The following is a 23,585-nucleotide window of genomic DNA, read 5'->3' as shown; positions in this document are numbered from 1 at the left end:
TCTGTGACTGGTCATCCAGCCCTTCTGAATTCCCTGGCTGGACCCCCTGATCTGGCCCCTGGCTCTCCTGGGAGGACTCCCCTTTGTCTTGCTGCTGCTTGCCTGCCCCACCAGACCCCGCCCTGGGTCCCGCACCTTTCTGTGCTTCAGCCCCTGTCCTCTGGCCCCTTCACCCCCATGAAAGATGGAGGGTCTTCTGAGGATCCTGGTTGGGACGTGTCATGGGAGGTTTCTGAGGAGAGGACTGTGTTCTGGACTCCCATGGGGGGATGATTGATATCTGGGAGGCATTGGAGTGGGGAGAAACCTGAAGGGGCTTGGGCACCGTTACTGTGGTTCAGGACAGTGGTGCTGACCACCGGCCTGGGGCAGCGGGGGTGGTGATAGGGAGGAGCCTGATGGTTCTTCTCTGCACAGTTACTAGTGCTCTGTCTAATTCAAGACCAAATTGCTCAGCCTGACTTGTTTGCCCTGCACAGCTAGCCGCCATTCCTTCTTACTGGCATTGTAAACAGCCTCTGCTGCTGTCCAGGGTCATGCCCAGTTTTTTGTACACAGTGGTCCTCACGTGCCCGATGTGCCTTCCTTGTTCCTGGCCGAGCCTGAGCGTTTCCCAAGGCCCGGCTCAAGACCACCGCCTTTCTGAAGACTTTCTCATCCCCTGCCAACCACCCACCAGCACCTATCCTTCCTGCCCTCATCTCCACCTGGGCATCTCATCGGTGTCATACAATGTAGGGCTGGATTGGATTGTTCCTCATTTGTCCCCCAGCTAGACTGGAAACTGCTAGAAGTAAGGGTGGTTGTCTGCTTTTCCCGTCTCCTCCATAGGACTGACCTGACAGTCATTAGCACTAATTAAGCACCTACTAGGTGCCAGACACTACGTAAGTACTGGAGGTACAAAGGAAGGCCCAAGACAGTCCATGCTCTAAGGAGCTGCTGGCCAAGGTGCAGATCACTGTATGAACAAGATGGGACAGGCAGGGTATGTTGGGGCTGGCCAGGAGGAAGGCTCCAAGATGAAGGAGGCTTGGAAAGGAGAGTTGAGGCTTGGGGCATGGTCAGGGACAGTGTCCAGAGGAGGACACTGGAGGGGCATGTGGCAGGAACAGAAGGTTGGGCCCGTGGTATAAGGACTCTTGAGAAGAATCTGAAAATTCTTGATGAATTCCACTCCTCATGAGGGCAGGCAGTGTCTGCCCAGCTGGGAAGACCTGAGCCCGACTTTCCGGCATCGACTTCATTTGTTAACTGCTGTTTGTTTCTTCCTTTGGTCCAGTGAAGTTGGCCTTCAGATGGTGTGTGAACAACGAGCTGCTGAGAAAAAGCAATTTGATTTGTCCCAACGATTATATCCGTGACCCTTTGCCTTTTTCCCGAGCACCCAAAGGTAACATTTCTCTCATCTCTAAGGAGTCTTCTTGCTGGATTCCAGACTGCATCTATGATCCAGCTTGAGCTTGGAGAGGAGCCGGGGTTGTGCTGCTATCTCGTGGCAGCTTGGGGTCCTTTTTTGGCCCAGCAGCCCCAGGTGCATCCTTCCTCGTGTCATTTGTCCCAGGCGAGGTTCCCCTCTAGGGGTACGAGCTCTAGGCAGAGGGGTCACTGTAGGACAAAGCAAGGTGGAGTCCCGATGGGTCCTTTGGCCCCTGGAGAACCATGCTAGTCCATTCAGCCAGGACAGTTGGTAAGTCAGCTGTTCCTAGTTCGGCCTTAGTTCTGCGGTGGTGAGGACTTTCAGGATGTTGATGAGAGCTTTTCTGCATCTTGGATCCCTCTGTCCAGTCCCTTCGCAGCTCAGATCCCTCTTTGACCCCTCTTGCAGAAAGCACATTTCCTAACCACGGACCCTCGCTGCTGGTCACCGAGGCCAGGGCAATGGGAACGTAGTCACGCAGGGAATGCTTAGTAAGGATGTGGTCATAGCCCCTGGCCTGCAGTAGGGTCAGCCCAGGGGCTGCCGAGTCTTGGCAGGGCGCTCCAGGGCCAGGGTGGACCTTGGGGCTGGCTCGGGGGAAGGTTCGGATCTGGAGGGAGCCCCGCCTGGGTGTTGGATCAGGCCCAGTTGGCCGTTTCAGTGGTGGTTGATGGCATCCAGGCAGGTTTGGTCCTCATTCCACTTGATACTGGCGCTTTCCTTGCACTTCCCCTGAGGGGGGTCACAGGGTCCATGTCATTGGTTTCCCCTCTCTGTGCCCCCACTGCCCCCTTCTTCCTCACTCACTTCCCTCCTCTCTTTCTTGGTTCTCTCTTGTGAGAATTCATCCTTGTCCTTCTGCTTCCCTTTTGATGCCCAGAGGATGCTTCCATGCCCCACCCCCACCTTTCTTTACTCAGCTGGCCTCCCACAGATACCCTCTGCCCCCTTCACCCCTTATCAACAGTCGAAAGTAGCCTCTTCACCTCCATGGAGCATGCAGGAGGGACAAGGACTGTGTAGTTGGAAGGCTTTTCTTCTCTGTGGCCCATAATCCCACATTAGCTACTTACCTGCAGAAGTTTCTGCTTTATGGTTTGTGTTAAGTTTTTGTATTTATCCATTTGGGCTGTCTTGTCAGTGGGATGTGTTTGGGGCGGGGGGGTGGTGTAAAAGAGGGGCCAAATCGCCCCGCCTTCATAGCTCTCCTTGTACAGGACCCTCTTGGCGTGGGCCCTGCAGGCCTCTCCTGCTTGACATTGGCATGCCAAGCTCTGACGGAACAGCGTCAGCATCTGCCCGCTGTGCCTTTCCCTCTTGGCTCACTCACCTCTACGTTTTTAACCAAATACAATTTTACTTCCATCTCTTGTTCTGGCATCATCTGCATTTCCCACTCTGTCCTCACCCCTCACCGCTACTGCCTCCCTGAGGGCTGTCCCTTATAACGGAGAACCCAAAAGGGGGACATTTTCAGCAGAACTAACTGATAGATCAGAAAGGCTAATGTTGGTGTATAGTTCTATACCCATAGTCCCCCACTTTTCCAAAGGAGCAAAGAGAGACCATATTCATGTATTTCAGTCTTTCTTAAAGTTGTACTTACTACTAGAAACAGTAGGTGAATTTGATTCAGTAACTCCTAGTCCCTAGAGGAAACCCCCTGTTGTTCAGTGACACACGGCCCAGAAATGTCGGTCCCCTGCGGACCTGGTCTTTCCTAGCATTCGAAAGGGAGGCAACGCATTATCATTACATTGATGCTGAAAAGAAGGCTGGGAATTAGGTTTCTTCCCTGTGAAGTCTTTGGCTTCCCAAGGCTTCCTAAGCCCAGGACTTCGTTCTGTGTAATGGAGAAAACTTCCAGCAGGCCCCATTCTGGATCCGTGGAGAATCCCATGGAGGGGACTGCTTCCTCTGGACCAATGTGTGACAGAGCATTTGGGAGAGAGAAGCTGCCGGCCTTTTTGTTGGCGGGCCAGGGAATTCCTTCTGTCCTTTCCCTCGGTGACAACCATGGTTTCCTTGAGTCACAGGAGACAGTGAGTCAGAGTTCTACAAGCTGACCTTCAGCTACAAACAGCACAGCGTAGGCACGGAGGATGCTAAGAAAGTCGCCGAGATGGTCAGCAAGAAGAAGCTTCCAGCCATCCCTTTGGAAGTGTCCTTGTCTACCCTGACAAAGTGCTCAACACCAGAAGTGATGCCCCCCAAGGTTGTCAAGGTAGGCACCAGAACCCACAGCCCCGTGTGCCTTTGGGGGAGGGGTGGTGGTGGAACGAGGTAGAAGAGAGGGGAGATGGAGGGAGCCCCCGGCAATGCCCCGAAGGTGCCTTTGGGGGAGGGGTGGAGCTAGGAGATGTTGCATGCGCCTCCTCCTTTCTTGTGTGTTCTGAGTCTGGGCCTGCACCTCAGAAGCTGTTTTGAATAGATGATTTTGCCTTGTTTCTCAGAAATGTCGCTTTCCAAAGAATAAGATGTGGATGCATCATTTGGACACAGCCCAGAGGGTCCAGGAACGGCGCCTTCTCACCAAATTTGAGAGCCAGAATAATTTTCTCAAGAACCCCCGCTTTTTTCCACCTAACACTGTGAATGGAGGCAAGTCCCTCATCGTTCCTCTGACGAAGACAGGACCAATGGGAGATGAACGGAGTGTCGAGTTCAGTGAGAGGTTTGTCTGGGATGCATGAGTCCAAAAAAGGTGAACCCCAAGAACAATAAAGGCTTGATGGCTTCTCTTCTTTCAAAGGGTGTCCTTGCTCCACTTTGGAGGGGCAGGGCTAGTCACCTGGGGATGGGGTCTCCAATAGTCAGATATTTTTCAAGCAGCTGGTGGGAACTGCACAGAGAGGAGGGCTGGGGGGCTTCGGCACCGTCCATCTGGAGCCCTCTTTTTCCTTTAGGACAGCGCTGGTTCCAGTTAGAGGAGGGTGGTCCCTGTTTGTTTCCTTATGTTCTCGGCGCATGCTGGGGGCCCTCCCAGTGCCTGCTCCTACCAGTCCGATAGCTTATGGGGTGCACAGGACTCTTCATGCCTCTCCCAGTCTGACAGGTACCAGGAAATGAACAGAATCCTGGTTTTTCTGCTGAGAGCTCATCCACCTTTTCTTCCAATTAGTCAACAGTCAGCAAGCACTGATTTGGCCCCTACTGTGTGCCAGGCATATGAGGCAAAAGTGAAATTCGATGTATGTAAATTAGCAGAAAGAGACTGGATGCTGTACCTGGGGGAGGCGAGAAGTGGCTATGGCTGGAACTGAGGAGTACAAGCCTTGGCTGCTCTCTGAGACACGAGCAGCACCTGTGGGGTAAATTCCTTCGCGCACACGCACGTGTATTTATATGTGTCTAATGGGCCTTTTATTTTTCCTTTTTCCTTTCAGAAATGTTGATGATACTCCGGTGTTTCTAGCCAAGCCAGCAGTGGGTTTTTTTACTGATTATGTAGTTGGACCAGTTTACGAGGTAGAAATCTTGCTTCCTTTCCGACTCCTTCTTAACCATTGCCACTCACAGCCTTTGGCCCGGGCCACACAAAGCCATGCTGTTCCAATGGTTGGTCACAGATACACCCAAACGTTGAAAAATGCCTTTGGTGGCGATGATTAACAAAAGGCAGGGCGCTGTCAGGAACGGGTTTGGAAACTCAAGAGAGAATCTTCCCCCCTCATCCTGAGCCACGGTGCTGCTGCGCCTGGTGTCCTCTGCATAGCATATCTTAGCAGAGGTTGGAGGAGGCCCAGGAAGGGACAGCCCTCACGGGAAAGGTCTCTTGATGACTTCAGTTTTGAAAGAAGAACGCTCAGACTGATGTGCATGAGAACATGAGGGCATGGGGGACGGGGTGGGGTGGGGGGCTGAATGCAGACTTGTTCCTTGATTCCAGAAGACTAGGACTGGGATTCATTTGGGAACCTGGAAGCAGGTAGAGGACAAAGAGTAGGGAGCCCCACTTTACATGGCGACAGTAAAAGAATTTAACCAAAAAAGAACTTGATGGCAAACCAGACACATGACGAGGTTCCTGAAGGGTTTACATAAATTCGTAGATTATAGCTCTGTAGTGTGTCATTCAGGGCAGGTAGAGATTCATTCACTCATTCCCTCACCACATGTTGACTGGGAACGTGCAAAGTGCTGGGTATCGGGAGGGAGAGCTACGAAGCTGGGTGAGAAACAGGCCTTGTCCTCGGGACTTAGAGTCTAGTGGGGGAAAGACAGTCCGCAAAGAGCTGGCATGCAAAGGAGTGTGTGTTACGGGTTCTGAGAGTGCTTGGAGTCTGTAATGGTGGGAGGAGATTGAACTGGAGCTGGGCCTGGCTTGATAGAGGGGTGTAGAACCCAGAGAACAAACAAACGTTTGGGGAGATGAAGTCTCGTGACCGGGAGGTGAGGTCTGTGTGGATGGTCAGCAAAGGTGCGTTAAGGCCAGGACATATTGGAGACTGGGCAAGGCAGTGACCCTGAAGGACAATGAGGGGCTTGGGAGGTGACAGCAGTCGCTGAAGGGTGACGTGATGAGCTCTCAGACTCCATTTCTTCTTGTGAGAAGTGGACAGGCAGCGGGCAGTGAGGCAGAACCACTGAGAGTGGGAATGGAAGTGAAAGCTGCTTACCCAAGATCTAAGAGTGGATGGGCCTTGAATATGGGGAACAGAGCTTTGTCAAGGACCTCTACAGGGAGACCCCCGGCAAGCCTCGGGAGTGGGGGAGACAGCCAAAGGAGAGAGTGTAGAGGTGGGGGGGGGGGACAGAGCCTGGAAGAACAACCACATTTAGGAGAAGAGAGAAGGAAACCAGGGCAGGAGATGGGAAGGGGCTTCTGGCTCCTGCCCTACCCCAGAAGGCCCATGTCATGGGGGAGCGTTTCTGCCCCATGTCCGTCACAGGCCCAGGTAATGACCTCCACTCCGTGAGATCGGAAAGGAGCTGTTGGGGATGGCAGAAAGTGCAGGGCTGCTTGGATCCGGCCTGAGTTAGGGAAGAAGATGAAGCAGAGAGTTTGGCCCCTAGGCTGTAAATAGCGGTTGGGTTCAGATTCAGCCTCACCTTTGTTTTCCACCTTGTTCTTTAAATGATAAATGCAGATTGTGCTCGAGCTGCAAAATATGACATCTACCAGCCGCCACCTGAGAGTCCTCCCGCCGGCCACACAGTACTTTTCCCTGGGCTTGGGTGAGTGTGGATCCGTCTCATGGTGGCCTAATCCCAGCTCCAGTTCCTTGTTAGTAGACAAACCCTCCTGTGCTCCCCAGTGACGAGAGGATGTCGATACCGGCACTCCCACAACGGTGGGGCTGCCCCAAACCAGCTCACTCTGGGGTAAAGTTTCAGGTCTCCTGCTTCAGATCCCCAAGGTCAGGTTGTTGTCACAGACTGTTTACTGCCAATGAGGCCCAGGGAGGTTTTGCTTTTGGGCTCCCTCAGGGGTCTCTGCCCTCCTTGAGCCCCCCTTGGCCAGGCACCTTTCCCTCCTTGTACTGTTCTTGAAGCCCACACATCAGCCCTGAGCATTGCTCAGAACAGCGGGAGGCCTTTTGATATCAGTGCAGAGGTTTTAGGGTTAACTTGTTAGCGGCCAGCCATGCGCGGGTGCTCTGGGGAGGAGCTCCCTCCCTGGTGAGTGCGGACGGACGGAGCAGCCATTGCTGTCTGCCTGTTTCCTCAGCTGTAACATGGGGAAAATAACAGCCCATTATTATTCCAGGTGCCCTTAGCACAGTGCCTGCTGAGCACGTAGGAAGTGCGCTCCTTTTCCCCTCCCCCGGGCAGTGTTGGCTCTACTGATGCCCTTCTTCCTCTCCCCCCAGGCAGGGGATGCCTGGACCAGCAGCCCCTCAACTATCCCAGGTGTTCTGGGGACAGAAGCCAAATCTTTGGGGGAGGTTTGTTCTCAGGAATACTTGGAGCCACATGGCGCCTCTCCAGAATCACAAAGCTCCGATCCCCACAAGCTCCTGATGTGGGAACTGGAAATTCCAATGCTTGTGTTTGTCTGACAGGAAAGTTCCCAGGAAAAGGAGGGCTGGTAGCCCCTGGGATGGTCTGCCAGTACACAGTGCGTTTTGCTCCTGACAGCCTTGGAGATTTTGATGATTTTATTTTAGTGGAGACTCAGGCAGCCCACACGCTTCTGATCCCCTTACAAGCCAGGAGACCGCCTCCAATATTGACACGTTAGTATGGATTCCAGCAGTTATGGGGTGCTGGGGAAGCAAGCGGGGATAGGAGATGTACTCGACCCCCAGAGGGTGCCCGGGATGGGACCTCCCTCCAGCAAAGCAGGGCATGGACAGACAGGCTAGAGACAGGTATAGGCAGCAGCTGGGGCCCTGGGCTCTGGATTCTGATCCTGGCTCTGCCCCAGGACCTCGTTTCCACATCTGAAAGATGAGGAGCTAAGGTCCCTTCCAGCTCCAAATCTCTGGTACTTGGTAAGTCCTGGTGTGTTACCAGAGGCACAGAGAGGGGAAGGGGTTTACCCAGCATCCAGCCCACAGCTAGTGTCACTGGTAGATTTGAACCCAGTGCTTCCTGATTCTGAGCCTAGCAGGCTGTCCCTCAGACCAGATTGTCTCTGGTGGGTGGTTGTTGAGCAACAAAAAGAGGGTGCTTTTTGAGGAACGGCTGAACAAACGACATACGGGGATGTCATAAAATATGGCTGTGCAGTAAGAAATGGTGAATGTGAGGGATTCAGAGAAACCTGGGAAGATTTACATGAACTGATGCAGAGCAAAACAACCAGAAGCAAGAGAATCTATAAAAATATGTGTATTTATATATTATACTCCCATGTTTGTGTGTAGACTATGTAGATATATGAACATACACACGTATATGGAAGAAGTGCGGTAGAGGACGAGGTGGGCAGAACAGTGCCGATGTCATCAGATCCAATCACTGGATGATCTTTGTGCTTAATTGTTTTTCTCTGGGGGGTGGGGGCGGGGAGGAATGGGAGTGGGGGTGAAATCACCGTGATGTAAAGACAAAAGGGACCAGCAAAATGTATTTAATAAGAAAACTATTTGAAGATTGGGAATTTCTCTCAAAGATAGCCGTATTCTTTTCCAAGTCACATGGAAGAATCTATTCCCTGGTCTATCCTTATTGTTAATACTGCTCAGATCCTGGCCTCTTTCATTTTTTTTCTGCTGTTTTTCTAATTCAAAATAAACTCAAAAGTTATATGCGCTAATGGAGGCCAGCAGCACAGACAATCTAAAAATTATTTATGTTGGCTTTTTTATCCATCCAACTCTTGGTTTGGCTATAGGTTTAACGCCTTCCTAATTGTTTTGCTTGAGGAAGTTTCAAATGATTGCCTTTCTCCCTAAGCCAGAACCAGGGAGCCCAGGATTCAGAATTCATTACAAGGAATCCACAAAAGAAAGTAGCTCATGGAGATAATTAAGAATCAACTCACATTTTCTCCCACATGAAGCATCAGATTGTCCCATTTCTTGCTTTGGTTTTTTGAGAGCAGTAGATTAGCCTACACTGTGGCAATCATCATTCTTTTTTTCATTATCATTTTTTTTAATATTGGTAGCTTGCATTGCAGATACCTAATAAATGTAGGCTAGAGTGCATTGACTTCTTGCTTGCCTTTGTCATTTTAATCAGCTCTGCAATACTTGGCTCTGAAAAGAGGTCGGCCCCACCACCCATCAGCACTATAATTCAAATTAAAAAAAAACAAAACTACTGGTCATTATCTGGAGATTTTAATCTAGCTACAACCCTATATTTTTATTACCAAAATCAACTCTTTTGGAAGTATAAAGTGGGGTGAGGCCCTGCCCAGGTAAGGAGATGCGTTCTGGTGGAGTTAATCTGAACTGTGCCCTGGATGCACCTGGGCTCTGGAGCTGACCTCTCATCTGTAATGTTTGTCTGAAGACCAGTTCCCACAGGCACCAACCCTTTTGGCATCCTTTAATTCAGGGTAGACCAAGCTCACACTACTTTAGTGAGGACTTTGGAGTTCTCATTTCTCCATCATCATGGACATAAAGAAATGGACTCTTCCAGGTACTCCAAGTGTCCCCTACTTATTAAGCCTCCTGGCCTTGGAGACTGACTGCCTGAGGGAGGCCGATAGGCTGGCTCCCCAAACGCTGGTGATGACAACCTAATTTTGTTGTCTCCTGGTGGGTCCGAAACAAATGGGAGCTGAGATCAGTGCTAGGTACAAAATCTTGCCAGGCAGCTCTGGCCTGGCTTCTGCAGCCTTTCCTTTAACTACCTAGCTGTCCTCTTGATGTCTCCTTTCCTCCTGGGGGCTTCTGCTGGGCTAGACTCACTGCGTGGCAATGTGGGTAGGCAACCGTGACTGTCCACACCTTGATGCTCTCTCTTGTTTTTGTGATCATTTCAGTGGCTCCAGCTTTAGACTGTGGTTACTGCCTTGTTGGGGGCATCAAGACAACTGGATTCATCTGCAAGAATGTTGGGCTGAGCACAGGAAGGTTCTGCATCATGCCCAAGTCATCCTGGCCACCTCCAAGTTTCAGGGTGAGGACTCACTCTGGCACCGTCCTGAGGTTAGGCTAGTCCTGGTTTTGGGTGAGGGCTCGCTCTGGAGCTGTCCTGGTGCGCGGAGCTCGGTCTGAGCAAGGCCTCTGACAGCTCAGACTGTGCTTGTGAAAACTTAAACTTACATTGGTGCCCCAAGAAATGGGAGCATTAAAGTAATAATAAAATGGGGCTGGGGAGAGGAGGAGAAAGAGGAGTCGAATCTTCTTGTCCCCGGTCCTCCTCTGATTTCCTTTCCTGCAGGCTGTTGCTACCGTGGGCTTTGTGGAGCAGGCGCCCTTTGGAATCCTTCCTGCTGTCTTTGAGCTCATCCCAGGACAGGTGCTCCTACTGGAGGTAGGGAGTTGGGGTGGGCTGGAACTTCTTCAGTCCAGTGGTTGGTGTTTGACTGTTCTTTGTTTGACCAAAGTCCTGGAGACCTGCCACTCATTCTTTTCCATACCTTCAAGCCAGAGATCTGCTATCAGGGAGGTTCATAGTCCTCTATTGTACAAAGAAATCCCATCAAGAAATTGAGCCTTTGAATGATCCCTATGGGGGAAATGTAATCTGGTTAATTGTTATTATTTATGCCAAATATATTTCTCTTCTGGATTACTTTTGGGAAATTATTCATTCTGGGCCTTGACACAGCTCATGAAACTTTTCCTGATCACTCCAGCTGCTGTCGCCCTTCCTCCTCTACTACCTCGACTCCTTTTGGGTGTCACCTTTTCCCCATTCCAGTGCCCTTTTCTCTCAGAGAGGCTTCCATCTGCTCTGCATCTACCTTGGATGTACCTGGTTGTGGACAGGAAGCTGTTGGAGGGCCTGGACTGGCTTTTGCCTCTTTTTGTATCCCCAGCACTCAGCATAGTGCCTGGCACATAGTAGGTACTTAATAAATGCTTATTCCCTGATTCCATTTATCCCCTTGGAGCTTATCTTTGGCCACCATTTTGTTATCTCCTCTATCTAAATGTCTTCAGAATCCCTACCTCTGCCTCTAGCCTTGACTTCTCCACCCTCTCCATCGGGGTTCCCTCCCAAAGAAGAGTATGCGAAGCAGCACCAGAGGAGATGGCATGGGGTGGAAGAAGAAAGGGTTGGATTTGCAGTCAAATCTTGTCTGGGCTTTAGCAGATCTCCTCATGCCTGGGGTCTCAAAAATGACAAAGCTGATGGAGATGACTTCTGAGCTCCTTCCCATTCCAAATCTTGGCTCCTGCGACATTTAGTGGCTGTTCTAGGAGTCTGCTTTGCTCCCCAGTTGAGAGATGGGCTGTCACCAAGGCGTTTGGTGGATCGCTGCAGGCGTCCAGACTCCCTCCCTCCACGCAGTGACAAACAAGCATGTTACCCTGCACTTCTCCTCCCTTTCCCGAGAGCTGTTAGGGGCAGGAAAGGTGCATGAGTGGAGGGCCTGCCTCAACTTCTTCATTTTGAGATTTCCTTAACTCTAGCTTTCTGTGGGTGACAAAGAATGGTTCCTCCAGCCCAGGACTGTCTCTGGCTCAGAGGAATGGTTTGGGGGCATGCTGTGGTCAGCTTTCCTTCATCACCATGAGGGAGCCACCCTCCAGAAACTCAGCTCATCCTTGGGCATCACCTTCTGGGTCTGGGCCCTGCTGGGTCTTCAGTTCCTCTCCCAGCAGACTTCCTCCTACAGGGTGTAGTGTTTCCCCTCTTAGGCTCTGGGGGTCCCCGCTTGGGCCCTGGGGTTCAGGGAGCACATGTGTCAGCTCATTTCTATCTTAGATTTCTGCCGGTCACCTTAGCTATTTCTGAGTACAGTGACATTTGTACTTGAGAACCAAGAACTTGGCTTCATTCAGAAAACACCAGTGAAGACCCTCCCCTGCCCAGGGAAGGGGTCCTCATGTCTATCTGCTTCCTGCTTTGTTCTTGTGTCCATGGCATCTAGCACAGTGCCTGGCACAGAGTGGAGGTTTAATAAATGATGATTGATCCAGTGCCCACCTGGCAGCCTCAGACACCAGCTAAGTGACTTTGGGAAGGCCAGTGACCTCTGAGCCTCAGTTTCCCTATCTGCAAAATGGGGGTCACACTAATTACACTAGTTATGTCACAGCGTGATGGTGAGGGAAGTACTGTGTCATTGCACCTGCTTGGGAGGAAAAGCCCGAGGAAGAGCTACCACCAAGTCCTAAAGAGGTGCCAGGGCCTCCTCCACTGGACTGGGATGAACATTCCTTGCTATATGCTCACGCACTCTCTCGCACTGGGGCCATTCCCCATGCCCCAGAATTGCAGGGCATCCCTTCTTCACCAGGCCAGGTGGAGGGGTTGTCCCTTCTTCACCAGGTCAGGGAGGGCAGCTGCTTCCCTGGGACCAGGGTTGGTGTTTGCTTGGTCTGCATGTGGGAGAATAAGAGCCCTGGCAGGAGCTCACCCTTAGGACACTGGGAAGGATGAGGCCTCGGCCTCGGTCCGGGCCGTGTTCGCATGATTTCCCTTCCACGTACTCTGTGCTCCAGCCCCATCGTGCCCACCCATGTTTGCACAGACCGTCCCCACAATTGAACTTGTTCCCTTCCCACTTTTCTTCATTCCGCTGGTTTGTTTTGGAATCTGCTGACGCTGCGTCTTTCCTGCCCAAGAGCTGCCCTTGTCTTTAGTGCTGTTGGTGCCTTTGTAGGGTCAGCTCCTGGTGGTGGGGAGGGGGCAGCTCCCTCTTGCTTCTACCTCTGTCCAACCTTGCGCCGTACAGTGCTTCATAAATGCTTATTGGAAAGGAAAATGGAGTGACAGTGGCAGAGAGCACCTGAGAGAGTGAGAAAGGGGGGCCGCAGGGAGGGACGAGGGAGAGAGGCGCCTGGGGGGCAGGCTGTGGCCTCCGCTGTGTCCGCTTCGTGCCTAGACTGACGGACCCTGCGCTGTTGTGCTGCGTGTAGTTTCTCTGAACCCCATTTTTGACCTTGTGTAGATTTTAGTTCCAGAATTATAACTGTATGTGCCTATGCTGTGATGTTCTCCAAGAAGTTTACTAGTCAGAGCCCTGCTTACCCACGTGTGAGCAGTGGCCTTCATGGGAGGCCCTCTCACTGCTCCTGCTGTCCACTGAGACCCATTCCTACAAACCCCTCAAGGCTATTATGATGTCTTCAATTATGTCTTTACTGAGCGCTTTGAGATGAATCAGAAACCAGGAAGGAGCCTAGGGCCTTTTTTCTTGAGAAAAGCCGAGGGCCTTCTTAGTCATGTTGTCATTGTGAAGGAGGAAGCCAGGATCCATCTAGGGTGAATCAGCCTAGCATCAGGGTAAATAGACTGCTAAGCAAAGTCTTTGGAGTGGAGAGGGGATGGAGAAAGGAAGCAGAGCCTAACTGAGGAGATTGCAGCTAGGGGTGGCTCTCAAGGGACCTCTGCAAAGGCCTGAGTAAGAGGGAGTCCCAAATTCTTAGAGGGCAGAGCCTCAGAAACACTGCCTGGGTCATGGAGTTGCCAGGAGGGCAGTGTTTTACCTGAAGCCAAAGTACAGAGATGTGGGGCCTGGGCAAGGTTTCAAGCCAGTCTTCTCAGGTTCCTAGAGCGCTGGAATAGAGTGTTTGCCTTTGACCTGAGGGAGAGGCAACCTATAGAGGAACGAGCAAGGCAGCCCAGTGACCCTAATGGTTGAGCTAAATAGTTAACCTAAGGAAGGAAATGAGCCTGGAGGATCAGGAGGGAGCTTGGTACAGCAAGAGTTGGAGAGTCCCTCTGACTGCCCGAGAAGCCCCTTCTCTCCCTAGACTGGCTCTGGGTATACCAACTTTAGGGACTGGGGGGAAGGGACATGGTCAGAGAGGAGGAAGCCAAGGAAGGCTCGTCAAGAGCCTGTTCACTGAAGGAGAAATCCCCTGCTTGTTGCCCCCGGGTAGGAAGCCAGCCTGTGGAAGTGAGCAGGTGCTGGTTAGCCAAGTCCTCCCTACTGAGTAAGAGCTAGTCTGGGGTGATGAGCCCTTGGTTTGTTTTCTCTTAATGGTAACCTGCACAGACAGAAGTCCCGTGGCACTAGAGGGTGCCATGCTGTGCCCAAGGACGTCCTTCTACCTAGGGGCTGTGCTGAGAGACCAGGAAGGCAGCACAGGCATCCTTGGGGCCCTGGAGCCTTGGTCTAAGGACTCCTCTTTGTAATCCTCAGAACCCTCGGGTGATTGCTCAATACCTTTGACTTTCCCCCTGGTCCAGCCTCTTCCCAGGAATGAGGCTAAAAGTAGGGAGAAAGGAGAATGTGTCTCATTGCTGGTTTTGTTGCTCTGTATCAGGAGTTATGCCTCCAGTGGTCTGTCTGCCCCCGTGACACCCTGGCCATCAGACCCTTCCAGGCATTCCTCCTGGGACTGGGGGGAGGGGAGGAGGCTTCTTTCTTGGCAGGAAGTTGGGGCAACATCATGGGCAGTCCCATGGACTTTCTGTGTTTCAGGTGTTGTTTCTTCCAACTTCACTGGAGATGGTGGAGAAATCTTTCATCATTGTATGTGACAATTGTCAGATCAAAGAAGTCATCATTTCAGGTTGGTTTGCCACTGCTGACTGAGCTGTGAGAGCTCAGTTCTGCCCCTACTGCAGCCTCCCTTTTTGATTGGGGCAGGGGGTGGGAGGGTGGGGGTTACTGTAGCCTCCTCTTTCAGACCCTCATCACCTGTCAGTTCCATTTTGGCAGCCTCCTTCTAACCGGCCTCCCTGCCTCTCCAATCCATCTTCTACTCAGCTGCCAAAATGATTTTCCAATAGCATAGGTCTGATCATGTCACTACCCTGCTCAACAAACTCTCGTGTCTCCCTATTACTTTCAGGATCAAATAGAAACTTTCTCCTTCAGTTTGTGAAGACTGCCACAACGTAGTCCCTTCCCGTTTTCCCAGAGTACCCCCACCAACTGTGCAGTCAAACACTATCTGCTTCCTCCCTGTTCTGTTCCTCCAGTCTCCTTCTCACCTTTGCTTCCTGGGATATCTATTCCTTCAAGATTCAGTTAAAATCCCACTTTTTATATACAGTCTTTCCTCCCTCCGATGACCCCCTTGTATTCATTTGTATGGATGTGGGTTGTCTCTCCCATTAGGCCAGTTTTTGAGGAAGCAAAAAACTGTTTCACTCTTATTATTGTATTCTCACCCCCTAGTGCATAGTAGGTGCTCAAAGAATGCTGACTGGCTGTACATTCATGCTCCCTGGTGGAGCTCATTTACAGTCTGCCATGTAAGTATGGGTGACTCTCACGTTTATGTCTCAGCCTGGACCCATTTCCCCACCTATCCTGTTCATCTTTTTCAGGGGTGTTTGGGACATCTCACCTGGATGTCCCATCAGCACTTTGAGCTCAGTATGGCTAAAACAGATCGAATCCACCACCTTCAAATGCAGTTCTTTTTCCCAGCTCCCCCTCCCATGTGTTCCGGCTTTCTGTTTCTGATGGGGGCCTCCTGTGGTTTCCACCATGGCTGGGGATGCTGAGCATGTGCTAGGGGCACCTCGAGCCCAAGTCCTCATGGCAGGTGACCTACAAGCCTCAGGGACTCCTCATGGAGCACTCCCTTCTACATCATCTTGACATCACTAGCCCGCCCTAGAGCACTGTTACTGGCTCTTTGGAACTGCTGGTGGCCCCACATCCTCAAAGGGTCATCCTTCCCATGTTAGACACTGTCTTTCAGGACACTGCCTGAGAAGAGGGGGACCTTTTAGCTAATGGCCACAGCCATGCCCTCCCTAGAGGAGATTAGAGAAGGAGAGAAGCAGGCCTGGGATTCAGGAGGTGAGGATGGGAGGGTCGCCTGGCTGCCAGCTGCTGAATCGCTGGGGGATGTGGGGAAATAGGCTCCTCCTTTTGGACCTCAGTGTGAGGTCCATGATCCTCAGAAGTCTGACTCTAAAGATTTGTGGAGAATTGGTTTGGGTTGGGATAGTCCCCAAAGGAAGCCTCTGACAGATGGAAGGCTTTGGTGTCCTGTGAGATAGCCTGTGTTTATTTTGGGATTGTGATATTTGTTTAATTAACTGCCCAAGGAGGATGCGACTATATGGGGTTCTATGAAATGGTCTTATTTACAGAGCACTGGGGTAGGCTATCCCATGCCAAGTCAACAGGCATTTATTAAGTGTTTACTGTGTACAGAGCTTGGTGTGAATTCAGTGCTGGATTTTCAGAGACAACTGGGCAATTCCTGTCTTTTTGTGGAGGAGACCAAGGGGAGCTAGTACTTCTAAACTGATGAGAATATATGTGATCATTTAAAAATTTTTTTTAAAAATTTATCTTTAGTTTTCAATATTCGCTTTTATAAGATTTTAAGTTCTAAATTTTCTCCCCTTCCTCCCCCAAGACGGGATTCAATCTGATGTATATTTCCACATTAATCATGTTGTGGAAGAAGAATCAGAACCAAAAATGCCCACGAGAAAAAAAAGAGCAAATAGTCTGCTTTGGTGTGCATTCAGACTCCATTGCTCGTTCTATGGACGTGGACAGCGTTTTCCATCATGAGTCTTTTGGAGTTGTCTTAGATCTATATATGTGATCATTGCGGGAGAGGGAAGGAATGCTGCCTCCGAAGGGGATCAGGAAAGGCTTATTCCTCTTGGAGGATGGCCCATGAGCTGGAGGACAGAAGGGTATTTGAGAGATGCTGCAGAGGTGAAATCAACCAGAGATGCTGCAGAGGTGCAATGGACCAGATACCCGGCAGAAGTGAAATCAATGAGAGATGTTACAAAGGTGAAATTGATAGGCCTTGGCACCATCTTGGATATTGGGGGTGGTGAGAGAGAGTGAGGAGTCTGGAATAACTCCCAGGTTTTGAGCCTGGGAGGATGAGGGTACCCTCTACAGTGATAAGGTATGTGGAGGTGGAGAACCTGGGACCTTGAGGCCACATGTGGCTCTGTAGGTTCTCAAGTGTGGGGGAAAGATAACAAGTTCTGTTATGGTCATATTGAGTTGGAAGCTGGCAGGACAATGGGCATGAGCATGTTGGCCCCAGGAGGGTTGATAACTAAAAGGCTGTTAGACATGCAAGATTGGAGGTCAGCAGAGAGATTGGGGCAGGAAAAAGTAGATTCGAGACTCATCAGCACAGAGATGGTAATTAAACCCATGGGAGCTGATGAGAAGGAGAGGTCAGAGAGGGAACAGGAGAATGGGGCAGGGTGGGGAGTGGAGGAAGTTGTTCAGAAAACCTAGAGAGAAGAGAGTGGAGTTTGGCCACAAAGAGTCTGTAATGTCAATACGGGGACTCTTGGTACAGGAACTCCCTCCACCAATGCAGAGTGCAGCCTGTTTTTGACTTAGTAGCTGAGTTTTAGGGAGTTGCTTGAAGTGCACAAACTCACTTGGGTTCTTGACCTATCCTGTCAGTCCATCTGCTCTTATCTGTCCTCCTGTACAAGTTCTTAGCTTCCATGACAGCATGAGTCCCATGCTGCCAAGCAGCAGTGATGATGGAGAACTCATATTTTCTTTTTTTGCACTGAAATCTTGATTCATTTTGTTCATTACCCTTACATCTTGTCACTATTTCAGGCCTCTCTTGGGTGACACATGTTTCCCTCTCTTGGCTTCTCAACACTGATTGCAAGTGTCTGGTGCCCATCAGAGTATCTGCCATCTAGTGAGCCCTTAATGAATGGTTCCACTCTCAAACCATTCCTTCCACTCAGAGACTCTGGCCTCTCTAGTGAGATTGACTACAAGAGAGGGTCCTTCTGCTTTCTCACACAGGGACGTAGGACTTGTTTTTAACACAGGGGTCAATGGCTTCCAGCAGGAACACAAACATAGCACAGTTTCATAGGCCATGGGGTTGGTACCCTCTATTTCCAGACTTCCTTGTAAGCCTTTGGATTTCAGGGTTTTATTCCTTATCACTTCCTGCCCCACTTAAAATCTAGCTTCTTAGCTAGCTTCCCGTGGGCAGCAGTCACCTGAAGTTTCCAATTCTCTTCCAACCTTTCTCCATTATTAGATACTAATTTGCTCGGGTCATCCAACAGGAATCTATTAGTCTATAAAGTGTAAATAGTCATCACTACTGTTAAACACACATGTGATTTATCACTTACCTGTGGCCAATAACAGATAATCCAAAATCATTTCTTTCAGCATGAAAATTTATTATGTAGATTGTTGGTATGTATGGATGTATGTTGGGTTTTGGTTTTTGTTTTGCATCTACCCAATTATGCTCTGGCTCTGACCAACACTGAGTGAGTTTTCACTCCTTGAGCACAAGCCAGGTGACTGCCCCATGAGGAGCCAGAATTAAGGCGTAAGGGACTGGCAGGGGGATCCCCACACGCCCCTGTGAGCGCCCCTGCTCTAGGTGGACGAGCATCATGGAGGCTTTGTCTGTGACATCACAAGCCTGTTTTCCCAGGAACTGGTCAGCTGGTTGCTCTGGAACTCCTCTATGTGTCTGGTGAGGCCAGCTACCCTGAGCCGGGGGAGCTCACAGACCTGACTGCTCAGCACTTCATCCGCTTTGAGTCCCAAAATATCCAGACCACGACCTCAAAACACCTCATTATAAGAAATGCGACGTAAGTGGCCCTTGCCTGGCTTGGCTTTGGGGGTGTTCCCAGTAGAACTTGATGGGGGAGCGCAAGGAAGGTTCCTTTGATAAGTCTTGCCAGATGGGTTTTCCCAAGAAGTAAAAAGGGTCAGCTTCAGGGAGGGGAGGGAGGAACAGAAGGATCTGGAGCTGGAGAAAGAAAGACCCACCATGTATTCTGGCTCTGAGAGCGTTGGGCTCAGTGGTATTTGCTGGGGAAACAGCATTTTTACCAGTATTGGTGGAGATAAACACCTACGCTGGGATAAGGGATGTTGTGAAAGCATGAGCTTTGAAAGTCATGACTTAGAAGTCACTCTTTGTGTTTTGCAACACACAAAGTCCCCGGTGGCCTTCAGCAGGTTTCTCAGGCCCAGGATGGTGAGGGTAAGACCTCTAGGAAGGGGTTGGAAGCTGTATTTAGAGCAGGCTTAGTGGCCTTGCAGTAGGTGGGCCACCTTAGTGGGACCTCAGATCACCTCGCCCACTTTTCCCCCCTTTTCACTGTAAAAACTGGGAATCCAGACCCCACAATCCCTTGCATGAGACCCCCATGAGGTGGTGAGTCGGGGGCAGCCGTGTACTCATCCTCACCAGCCCTACCCCCTTCTCCAGCAGGGCTCCTGATCTCAGCCCTAGGCAAGGACAGAGGTGGCTCTGGTCCCTTTCTCGAGGGCTCACAAGGTCTTTGCTCTGACACAGGCATGTGGCCCTGCCCTTTCACTGGCAGATTATGAAGCCCAATCTACTGCCACTGATACCGGGAGAGATCTGGAGTTCTAAGGACATCAAGTACTACCCCGACACTGAGACCGCCTTCTCCATCACTCCCAGGAAAGGCAGCCTTCATCCTCATGCTGACCATGAGTTCATCCTGAGTTTTTCTCCTGAGCAGGTAAAAAGGAGGGTGTGGCCTGTCCACACTTCAGGGAGGGTTGTGAAGTCTGACACTGACATTTTGTCTAATGAAATGGCGGGAAGGATGATGTGTGGTCCGAGAGAGTGAAAGCTGGGCAGCCAGTGGGAAGAAAGTAAGGCTGGGCAGCTGGAGCCTGGCCTGGTGACTTCTCAAGACCTGCTCAATTCTTCCAGGGTCTGGGTTTCTCTGCTTGTCTCCTCAGGGCGCCACTTTCTGTTTTAGGAGGAGACAAGGGGGAAACAGGAGACAGACATCATTTTCATGGATTTTGACTGTTGGGGGACTTTCTTATGTCTGAGAATGTCACTCCTAATAGCCTATATTTATATAGAATTTTTTGGTTGTAAGGCTTTCACACATTGTTTGATTCTCATAGGAAGCTTACGGAAAAGGCTGCTGAAGTCCTTTTCCCAATCTGGGCTTCCTCCATTTCCTCAGTCAGACCAGAGATCTGGAGTCGATGGGCCCTGAGGACACTTCCTGTCCTTATTCCTGGAACCCTTAGAGGAGGGTTGTCCTTCCCACCACCCCCCTCACCCCAGCTCCCTGAGACCTGAAGGGAGAGGACAGGGGCTCATCCAGGCACCTTTTGTCTTCCAGCTGAAAGATTACCACAGTGTGATCCAGATTGTGCTGGAGGAGGTCCCAGACCCTGTTTGGTAAGCAGAGTGTGCCCCTCGCCCCAGCGGGAGGGTTCAGGAGACATGTAGGGGCCTGGAAACCAACAACTGCTTATTTTCACCGTTGGGAGGAGGGATGCTCATGCCCATGGCCCTGCCAGCTTCCATGAACTGTTGGCCCCAGGAGGGGCAATCTGGGCTGTGCCCAAGGCCAGCCTTGGAAGCTTCCTCTCGGACCAGTTATGGCCTAACCAAATCTTTGGCCCTCCTGTGCATTTCTGGGGCAGTCCAGACCCCCTCTTGTCACAGACAGGGCCCCGAAGCATGACTTCCTCTGCTTTGGCTAGGCAGGGGGCAGCACTGGCCAATAGAACGGCGGGGGTAGCCTTTTCATTCAGAGCAGCCATGTGTGGGTTTAGCAGGGGAGGTTGGTCTTGTTTTCCAAAGCCTAGCACTGGCTATGTGTTTGGGTGATGGTGGCCGCCTTGCATACACCGACAGCCCTGACATCTGACTCTGCCTGAGTGTGAATAGATTCCTAAAGCATACTGGATTTGCCTGAATCTCCAAGCTAAGCCTTGGTTTGTTGACCCTCTTGTTTTCCCACTTACATTTTATGCAGAACCAGAAAGGGATTCAAAATCCAGGGAGGTTTCTTGTAAAAACTTTGGTTCTGCAACCTATACTGCTCATAAGAAATAAATATGTTGTTATCCTTTTATGAAAATCATCTTTTTCAGATTAAACAGATAACATGGCTTGCTAAAGGTGTGGGGATTTCCACTTTTTATGCTTTAATGGAAGCTAGGATTATTTGAGGCAGAAGTGAGTAGAGATGGCATCACAGGCATGGGGCACAGCCTGGGCAAAAGCACAGAGGCAAGAGATGGAGGATTGCAGACAGAGAAGAGCAAATGGATCATAGAGAATCACATGCAAAAGGTTTAGAAAAGAGGCCAGTGCTAGATTTAGAAGTCAAACAGTGGAGCTTGTCTTTTATAAAACCCAGTGGCAAGAGGAAGCCATTGGGACTTACTGGGCAGGGGAGTGAAATGGTCAAACTTTGGCCTCCATCTGAAATGTGGACAGAAGAGAGGCCAGTCAGGAGGCACCTGCAGCAGTCTGGGCAGAAGGCACCAAGAGCCTGAAGAATAAGCAGGTATAGAGTCTCTACCATGTGCTGGGCACTGCTGTGTACAGTGTTCTCCTGGTTCTGCTCACTTCACTCAGCGTGAGTTCATTCAAGTCTTTCCAGGTTTTTCTGAAATCCGCTTGTTCATCATTTCTTATAGAACAATAGTGTTCCATTGCATTCACATACCACAGCTTGGTCAGCCATTCCCTGGTTAATGGGCATCCCCTCAATTTCCATTTCTTTGCCACCACAATAAGGGCTGTGATAAATATATTTGCCGTGTAGGTCCTTTTACCTTTTTAAAAATCTCTTTGGGAGGCAGACTTTTTTTAATCTCTTTTGGGATATATCCAGTGGTATTGCTGGATCAAAGGGTATGCACAGTTTGGTAGCTCTTTAGGAATAGTTCCAGACTGCTCTCCAGAATGGTTGGATCAGTTCACAACTCCACCAACAATGCATTAGTATTCCAATTTTCTTGCATCTTTTCCAACATTTATCATTTTCCTTTTTTTTATCATGTTAGCCAATATAATAGATGTGAGGTGATACTTCAGAGTTGTTATAATTTGCATTTCTCTAATCAAAAGTGATTTGAGCATTTCTTCATACGCCTATATATAGCTTCATCTGAAAACTGCTCGTTCATATCTTTTGACTATTTATCAATTGGGGAATGGCTTGTATTCTTATAAATTTGACTCAGTTCTCTATATAGTTGAGAAATGAGGCCTTTATCAGAGACACTTATTGTAAAGATTGTTTCCCAGCTTTCTGCTTTACTTCTAATCACGGTTGCATTGGTTTTGTTGTGCAAAAGCTTTTAAATTTAATCAAAATTAATCTATTTTACATTTGGTAATGCTTTCTATCTCTTGATTGGTTATGAACCTGTAACTCACTTAACTTCTCCTTTAAGAATCTGGATGCTATACCGCTTGGTGCCTATATGTTTAGTATCGATATTATTTCATTGTCAATGTTAACTTTTAGCGAGAAGTTTCCTTCCTTCTCCCTTTTAATTAGGTCTGTTTTTGCTTTTGCTTTGTCTGAAATCAGGATTGCTGCCCCTGCTTTGTTTACTTCAGCTGAAGCACAATAGATTCTGCTCCAGCCCTTTACCTTTACTGTGTATGTCTGTCTCTGCTTCATTGTGTTTCTTGTCAACAGCATATTGTAGGATTCTGGTTTCTGATCCACTCTGCTATCTGCTTCCATTTTATGGGAGAGTTCATCCCATTCACGATCACAATTATGATTACTAACTGCGTATTTCTCTACGTCCTGTTTTTTCTCCTGTTTGTCCTCTCTCTCCTTTCACACTTCCCCTCCTTGACAGTGTTTTGCTTCTGTCTACCACCTGCCCTGACCTGCCCTCCCTTCTGACTGTCCCCCACCTTTCCTTAATCTCCTCCTCTCCTACTTCCTTGTTGGATTAGATAGGTTTCAATATTTACTGATCGTGGATATATTTCCCTCTTTGAGCCAGTACTGATGAGAGCAAGGTTCAAGTGATGCCCATCGCCCTCCTTCCTATCTTCTCCTCTGCTGGAATAGGTCTTTCGCACCCTTCATATGAAATAATTTACCCCATTTTACCTCTTTGTTCCTTCTGCACCCCAGGGTACTCCTCTTTCTCATTCCTTAATTAATTTTTAAAGTCATTTTCTCAAATTCACCTTAGACCTGTATCCTATATTTGTGTATATTCCTTCTAGCTGTACTATTAGTGATACAATTTTTAAGAATTACAAGTCTCTTTCCACGTAGGAATACAAACAGTTCGGCTCCATTGTGTCCCTTATATTTTCTTTTCCCCTTTTCCCTTTTTAGGCTTCTCTTGGGTCTTGATATTGGAAATAATTTTTTTTTTGTTCAATTCTGGTCTTCTCCTTATGAAATCTTGAAATCTTTCTTTTTCATCGATGACCGTTTTTCCCCTTGAAGTATTGTGCTTAATTTCACCAGGTAAGTGATTCTTGGCTGTAGTCCTAGCTCCTTTGCCTGCTGGAATGTCATGTTCCACGGCCTCCAGTTTTGCAGCAGCTAAGCCCTGTGGCTCCCAGATACTGGAGTTGTTTCTTTCTGGCTACTTGCAGTATCTTTTCCTCACCCTGATAGTTCTGCATTTTGGCTGTCACGTCCCCTGGAGTTTTTATTTGGGGATCTCTTTGCCGAGGCAATCAGTGGGTTCTCCCAGTGCCTCTCTCGCCCTCTGACTCAGCAGTTTTCCTTGATGATACGTTGAAGGAGGCTGTCCGGGTCCTCTTTCTGATTGTAACTTTGGGGTGGTCCGGTGATTCTTGCTGTTTTTCCAGGGAGGTATTTTACATTTTCTTCTGTTTTTTCATTCTTTTGAATTTGTTTGATTGGTTCTTTTGTTTGTGTTTTTTGGGGGGAAAGGCAGGGCAATCGG

General features: G+C 49.6%; 1 protein-coding gene across 1 annotated transcript in view; it reads left to right on the top strand.

Annotated features, from left to right (window-relative positions):
- The window catches only part of DLEC1 (DLEC1 cilia and flagella associated protein), a 75,464-nt gene that overhangs the window by 5,271 nt on the left and 46,608 nt on the right, over positions 1-23,585 (top strand). The window contains exons 4-15 of the mRNA XM_036739695.1: positions 1,283-1,393; positions 3,457-3,644; positions 3,874-4,094; positions 4,807-4,888; positions 6,511-6,598; positions 7,426-7,599; positions 9,807-9,943; positions 10,208-10,300; positions 14,370-14,460; positions 18,322-18,484; positions 19,198-19,390; positions 20,015-20,073. Coding sequence (XP_036595590.1) covers positions 1,283-1,393; positions 3,457-3,644; positions 3,874-4,094; positions 4,807-4,888; positions 6,511-6,598; positions 7,426-7,599; positions 9,807-9,943; positions 10,208-10,300; positions 14,370-14,460; positions 18,322-18,484; positions 19,198-19,390; positions 20,015-20,073 — 1,600 coding nt within the window. The remainder of the gene's footprint in view (positions 1-1,282; positions 1,394-3,456; positions 3,645-3,873; positions 4,095-4,806; positions 4,889-6,510; positions 6,599-7,425; positions 7,600-9,806; positions 9,944-10,207; positions 10,301-14,369; positions 14,461-18,321; positions 18,485-19,197; positions 19,391-20,014; positions 20,074-23,585) is intronic.

Source organism: Trichosurus vulpecula, chromosome 9, assembly GCF_011100635.1.
Source record: "Trichosurus vulpecula isolate mTriVul1 chromosome 9, mTriVul1.pri, whole genome shotgun sequence".
Classification (NCBI taxonomy): domain Eukaryota; kingdom Metazoa; phylum Chordata; class Mammalia; order Diprotodontia; family Phalangeridae; genus Trichosurus; species Trichosurus vulpecula.
The sequence above is the reverse complement of the archived record's forward strand: the minus strand, read 5'-3'. Positions and strand labels throughout refer to the sequence as shown.